Source organism: Teleopsis dalmanni, chromosome 1 (genome assembly GCF_002237135.1).
Source record: "Teleopsis dalmanni isolate 2A chromosome 1, ASM223713v2, whole genome shotgun sequence".
Lineage (NCBI taxonomy): Eukaryota > Metazoa > Arthropoda > Insecta > Diptera > Diopsidae > Teleopsis > Teleopsis dalmanni.
Genome location: NC_051846.1, coordinates 235,106,742 through 235,113,566, shown reverse-complemented (window position 1 = coordinate 235,113,566; position 6,825 = coordinate 235,106,742). Strand labels below are relative to the sequence as shown.

Sequence of the window (6,825 nt, the reverse complement as noted above, 5' to 3'; positions counted from 1 at the left end):
CCTAAAAAATCACCTGGCACTCACTGCGTGTCTTTCTACGCCATTAGGCGTTTCTCACCATTCTTTTTTAAAAAATGCGCGATGCTCTTCAACTATGCGTACAACACTGGTTCGTCCCCCCAGCCATGGAGGAAGGACATAGTTTGTCCCATTGCCAAAAGTGGCAAACCCTGACCCCTTCAGCTATCGTCCTATTTCTCTTCTCAACTCTGTCAGTAAGCTCTATGAGACTTTCATAGCCAGCAAGCTGAAGTCCTTCTCCTCTGGGAATAATATTATTCCCCCTTTTCAGTTCGGCTTTAGGAGTCAAACCTCCACCGTTCATGCCCTTCATCATCTCCAAAATGAGATATACGTAGGTTTTTTAATAAGCAGCGCACTGTGGCACTAAGTCATGATATTGAAAAGGCCTTTAATACAGTCTGGTTTGAAGGCTTAATTCTTAAGCTTTATAAAGTAAATTTTATTAGAAATTGATTTTATTAAACGTAGATTAGTATAAGTCATATATTGAATTAATTAATGAAGATAATCTTATATTAAAATGGATTTTTATTTATATATTTAAACTAGTTATAAGTTATTTATAGAATAATACCTAAAAAAATATATTCTCTGAATTATAATAAAATGTAATATTTCATCTGCATAAAATTTACATTATATATTCAAGGTCACAAAAACATCAAACGTAAAAACTATTTCATTCATAAAATGAAAACGTGTCAAACGCAGCAGCAAACATTCACACGCACAGCCAGCACAAGTCAAGCTAAGCTCACGGCAGAGCCGTTGCCTCGCGAAGAAATGCATTATTTATTTACGCACACGAAATTACACTTGTGCGGTTGTGAGTACGAATTATAAAGTAAGAATAATTTCATATAAATAGGCGAGAATTCTGTATGAAAAATTACTTAGCGCTGGCACATCGAAGTGAGTAGAGGCCTACTCCAACGCTAAGTCTTTTAAAGCAAATAGTATTTTGATACTATAAGCTAAATAACTTGGTAGTGAATAGAGCTTTGTATAACGCCTCTGATGTTTTGATATCATTGGCTAGAATCTTGAGTAGAACTTTGTATAACGCCTCTGATGTTTTGATATCGTTGGCTAGAATCTTGAGTAGAACTTTGTATAACGCCTCTGATGTTTTGATATCGTTGGCCAGAATCTTGAGAAGAACTTTGTATAACGCCTCTGATGTTTTGATATCGTTGGCTAGAATCTTGAGTAGAACTTTGTATAACTTTGTATAATCAATATTTTCTGTAGCATAATAAGTAATAAGTTAGTTGTGAAGCTCTCTTAATTCAATAAAATTTGGAAAAAAAATTAAACGGTTTTAATTTTCCTCTCCTTGGTTTATCAGATTTCGAACTGCTCAATAAATAAATTTATTGCGACGACCTGGACCGCGACTGAGTGATACCTCAACAAAAATTAAACGACGAATCCGTGTCGTTACGGATTCACCAGTTCGGTTTCTCTCATACTCTCTTAGTTAGCCATTTGAGCGGGAACTTTTTTGCGATTGCACTAACTATAAGCCCAAGCCTAATGGCAAGCACTTCTCTATGTCAATGCCAAGATCACTAGTGTTGACGAGTATCTTCTGTCACTCGCCCGTAGGTATCTCATCCGGTTCCATGACCTCTCTCCCCCAACGTCTCTACTCCTTTCACCCTCCCAGAAGCCTAATGGAAAGCACTTCTCCATATCAACTATGGCAACGCCAAGATCACTAGTGTTGACGAGTATCTTCTATCACTCGCCTGTAGGTATCTCACCCGGCACCATGGCCCTCCCCCCAACGTCTCTACTCCTTTCACCCTCCCAGAAGACTTTGTTCTAGCATTGCTGTGGAAATCGTCTCCTTTCACTCCTCAGAAGTGATTTTAGTGTTTTCTGTCAACAAACAAATCTCCTGAGCGTCTTTGGACCTACGTCACTGTTCACAATTATAAGTTCAAAGTTGTGAAAGACTTTGTTTATTTAGAAACCAGCTTAAACATCAAAAATGACGTCAGCCTAGAGATTCAACGGGCTGAGTAAGCAATTGAGAAATAAAGCCCTCTCTCGACAAACAAAAATCACGCTCTACAAATCTCTTATCACGCCTGTCAGCAAGTATGGTGCAGAAGCTTGGACAATTACCAACAGTGATGAGGAGTTAGGAGCATTCGAGAGAAAAATTATTTGAAAGATCTATAATCCCTTACGTGTTGGCGACGAGTATTGAATTAGATGGAACGATGAGCTGTATGAACTATTCCGCGACATTGACATAGTTAAGCGCATAAAAATTCAGCGGCTACGCTGGCTTGGTCATGTCGTGCGAATGAAAGAAAGTGCTCTGGCTAGAAAAGTATTTGATTCGGTACCCGCAGGTGGAAAACGCGGTAGAGGACGTCCGCATCATCGGTGGAAGGACCAGGTGACCAGCGATTTGGGGGCGCACGGTACTATCAACTGGCGTCAGAAAGCAACTAATCGGGTTGACCGGCGGAGGCTACTCGACGCGGCCAAGGACGACCTACATCTGTAATGGCCAACTAAGTAAGTAAGTAAGCAAATTAAGCAGAGCATTGCACTTTATTAATGCATCATTTGAAGCGCGTCAAATAATGTGATGGAATCTTCATAAAAATGGGAAATTCAGCAAAAGTTTTTACAGTTCGGATGGACCTTCTTTTCTAGAACTGATACCTTTGAATTACCAATCCAAACCACCGTTAATATACAACTTTTAAAAAAAACAAAACCTATCGTCTATTTGAAGACTTCAAAATTAAATTGAAAATGAGTTTTTTGCAAGTATAAATAAGAACCTTTATCGGCGCCGAAAGATACTATCAGAAAAATGTATGAAACAAAATTGAGAATATATAATTTAACAAAATACATATACACTATAAGAATATGACCGTATTTTTCAGTAGTTTATACAATAAAAGTCGAACCCGTTTAATCAATATTTTTATTAACACTCTTCTAAGCATACATTTACTTATTTGTATATATATAAATGGAAGCATAATTTTGCGCAAAATTTCAAAATCTTTATTGTTTTATATAATAACGGAAGACAAATACGTACAAAATTCTTATATAATATTGTAAACCAATTTAATAAAAATAATTTAAAAATAAAAATATTCAAAATGTAAATCAATCCTACAAACTAAGTAAAATGTTTTTGTTTTTAATTGATGTAAGGCACTTGGAGAATTATTAATCGTATCGTATCAACTTTTTTTTTTATCAAATTTGTAAATAAATACATTTATCTCTTATATTTATTTGTAAAATAAAGTAACATTGTTATATATTTATATTATAACTGCACATAATTACTTTTTAAAGTTTGATGTCTTTTCACATTATTTTATTTTTTATATATATATGTATATCAAATACGAAAATAAACTATTCACTTCTACATCGGGAGGTATTTTATTCTTTCATTACATTTGTTCACTTTAAAAAATATTTTTAAGTTATAATTTTTTCTGAATAACATAAATTATATATATAAATGCAATAATAACAATGATTATATAAACTTTAATTTTTCTATAAATAACAATCCCGTCTTTTCCCATTTATTACTGATGAGATATTTAATAAATATAATGATTATCTAAAAATATATAAATATGTTTTTATAAATAAAAAATAATTAAATAATTTACGCATTCAGTTTTCTGTAATATAATAATATGTATATAATATAGCATGTCGTTAGCATGTGTATGTAATGTGCAACAAAGTTACTTTACATATGTATATGTAAATAGTACATATATAAATATCCATAAGTATACATTTGAGATTTGTTCAAATTTAGAGCTACAATATATTTGTAAAATTATCAATAGTTGCACTTAATTGATTGAAAACTGGAAGACGTGCATCATCAGTTACATTCACCGATGAAATGGAGCTTACTTCAGTTGGAGTTCCACATACATTTCTGATGATAGCAATAGGTGAGCTAGAACTTTTTTGCAAAAGTTGTTTTCCTTGAATAGTAACGGGTTTAATAAAATTCTGTTTTTGCATAACGTGAAATTCTGCTGCTTGAGTTTGTAATGAACCAATATTCACAAAGCATTTTGGCGAAGTATTTACTGGTGATATAGGAGCACTTGGACTATCCGGCGGCGTGTTAATATTAGAAAAAGTTGTTTGAAGCACTGAATTTGTTGAACTAATTTGTTCGTTAAAAGGAAAATTAGTTATGGAGCTGGTAGGACTTAGTGAAAGCGAACCCGTTGGTGATTCCCGGTCGGAACCTGTTGACATGCTCAATGGTGGACTTAGTGGGAGTGCAGCCGCTGAGTTGTTGGTGCCCAATTTCTGTTCTTGAGTAAAACTAGATGAGAAGCAGTTATTAAAACTGGAGGAGTTTGTTTGGTTTGATTGTTGAAATTGTTGTTTTTGCTGCTGTTGCTGCTGTAGTGCTCTGACTTCATCTGCATTATGTACAAAATGACATCGAGGACCATATGGGCAAAATCCAACGCTGTGAAATGTCCGACAATATTCTGTTTTATATTTTGGGTGACGTTGTAAATTTCGTAACTCATGATAACCATGAGCAAATTGACATTTTTCTCCGTATTTACATTCACCTGCTTCTTCAAATGGACGACATAATTCAGTTTTATACCTAAAAATACGATAAACATAAAATTTTTAGTTACAAATGTATATTCTATATGTTACTTCCAAAGTATTTTTTAAAATGTACGTTTCTTGAGAACACAAAATTACGATTAAGTTTAACGCCTACAAAAAATGTGTTATACGAGGCCTGTTTGATAAGTCAGTGATAAATGAAAGGAATTGAATTTGCTGCAATTGAATTTGAAATTTGTAATTTTGGAAAATAATACACGACTCTAAAAAAAATATAGTTACAAAGTTCAGTAATCCATTTTCTCCAATTTAGATGTAAATAATAATTTGATATATCCAAATCGAGTCGATGTCGATGTAGACTTTCAACTTATATAAGGTAGAAACGTACAACCTTATAAAATAACTTGTTAAATTTTGCTGTTGCAATTACTGATAAACGAACTGTCGCGCTGCAGTTTCTTCTTCATTTCAAGACAAATTGTCAAACAGTATTGGGTATATTGTCAGTAGTACACATTTTCCAAATAGTCAATAAGAATTATGACATGTATCTGAAAAGCAGAAGCTGTAATATTTTCCGAAGACGGCGTCCAGTCTTCGCTTATCTTGGAATATGATCACAACAGAATTTGCGTTTCTACAGTAGATGAGTGGTAATTCATTTATAAATGTAAGTAAAAATTTTTGGATTACGCTAAAAAAGTTGCAAACATCATTTGAAAAATGTACTTTTTTTATAAACAGTGAGTAAACTTGGCGTCAATTTTGCTCTTTCATCCCAAATGATCCTGCAGTTTTCATATTTCTTCTCAAATTATTTCTAAGAAGTGTTTTTTTATGAGAGGATTCTTATTTCCTGGACAACATATTTAGCTCAGTATTTTAGTATTCTTAGTATTTTTTTCGTGTTCCATATGTGGATAAATTTAGCAGATATCGGGTTGTAAATTTATACATATATATCTTAGAGTCATCGGGCATGTCTACTTGTTGTAATCATTGGTTGAACAGTCAATGTAAAAATAGTATAAACTAGTTGTCGTCGCTAAACATCTGGAATTTGAAAGCCGGACATCTGAAAAATGATGCTATATCAGCATGTGGTGGTAGTGAAAAAAATTATTTATTCTACTAAAAATTTCCAAAATTCTTGTCAAATCGCGTTCACAATCTCCAGCTTTTTTTCAAAAAAATTCTTTATTCTTTGTATTTGTTAAAAATAATTTGTTTGCTTGAATGTGCTAAACAGTTACCTAAACAAAAAAAAAACTTCCATATCGAAGAATTAATTTAAATATTGGTAAATTCAAAAAAAAAATTATTTTGTTTTAATGGAATTATCACCGACTTATTAAACAGATATCGAAGTTGGAACAACGTTACAATAAAAACTTCATTTTAAAATATATTTTTTACCTGGAAGCATTCACTTGTTGAGGCAATGGTTCTGACTGCGTTCTCTCGAGCTTACGGTGTAAATTTATTCCATCAAAGTTTTCAATTATTGAAGAAACAGCAGATTTAATGTTTTGTGCTTTATATGACAGAATATTTGTGTCAGGTTGTGGTTGTGGTTGTGAAATTGTGCGAGTTAATGGGTTGTGATAACGATATTGATCGTTTTCTTGAAAATTAATGAGCTCAAAATTATCCTTAAGATCTAATGCTTTATCAGTTTTTTTTTTATCAACAAATTCCTGCATGTTAACAACATCCGCCGTTCTTGAGTAAATCTGGTTTTTATCACTTAATTTATTCTGAAATTATAAATTAATAAATTACATAAAAAATTAAATCTTTTTTGGTAATTACAGTTTTTTAATTATATCGAAAATATAAATATGCATTTCTTTTGATTGTAAAAATACTACATAGTGTTATTTTGTTTATTAAAGTAATAAAAAAATTATAATGTGTATTACCATAATTATATAAAATAAAATGTAACTTTATTAATATGATATTGGACGAGGCAATACTTTAGTCTCATTTAGTCTCATTTGAAATACGTCTTTATTCTCATGAATAGTTTAGAAACAGTTCAGTATCGTATGTGATTTACTTATATAGCATTAATTTCAATTAAATACATTAAGACTGAAAAGTTTTCGGAAATTCTCATTTAAAATTCGCGCGCTGTATATTTTTCGATATTTTAAGTTTATGTAGTTTGGCAGC

The 6,825-nt window shown here is 32.3% G+C and overlaps 1 protein-coding gene across 1 annotated transcript; it reads right to left on the bottom strand.

Annotated features, from left to right (window-relative positions):
- Window positions 1–3,270: 3,270 nt before the first annotated feature.
- LOC119672743 (protein TIS11-like) lies at window positions 3,271–6,404 on the bottom strand. The gene is made up of 2 exons (XM_038083860.1): window positions 6,064–6,404; window positions 3,271–4,675 (listed from the first exon to the last, which is right to left on the bottom strand). Exons 1-2 carry the CDS (start codon window positions 6,348–6,350, stop codon window positions 3,853–3,855), a joined length of 1,110 nt encoding a protein of 369 aa, XP_037939788.1. The 5' UTR covers window positions 6,351–6,404; the 3' UTR covers window positions 3,271–3,852.
- Window positions 6,405–6,825: the final 421 nt, after the last annotated feature.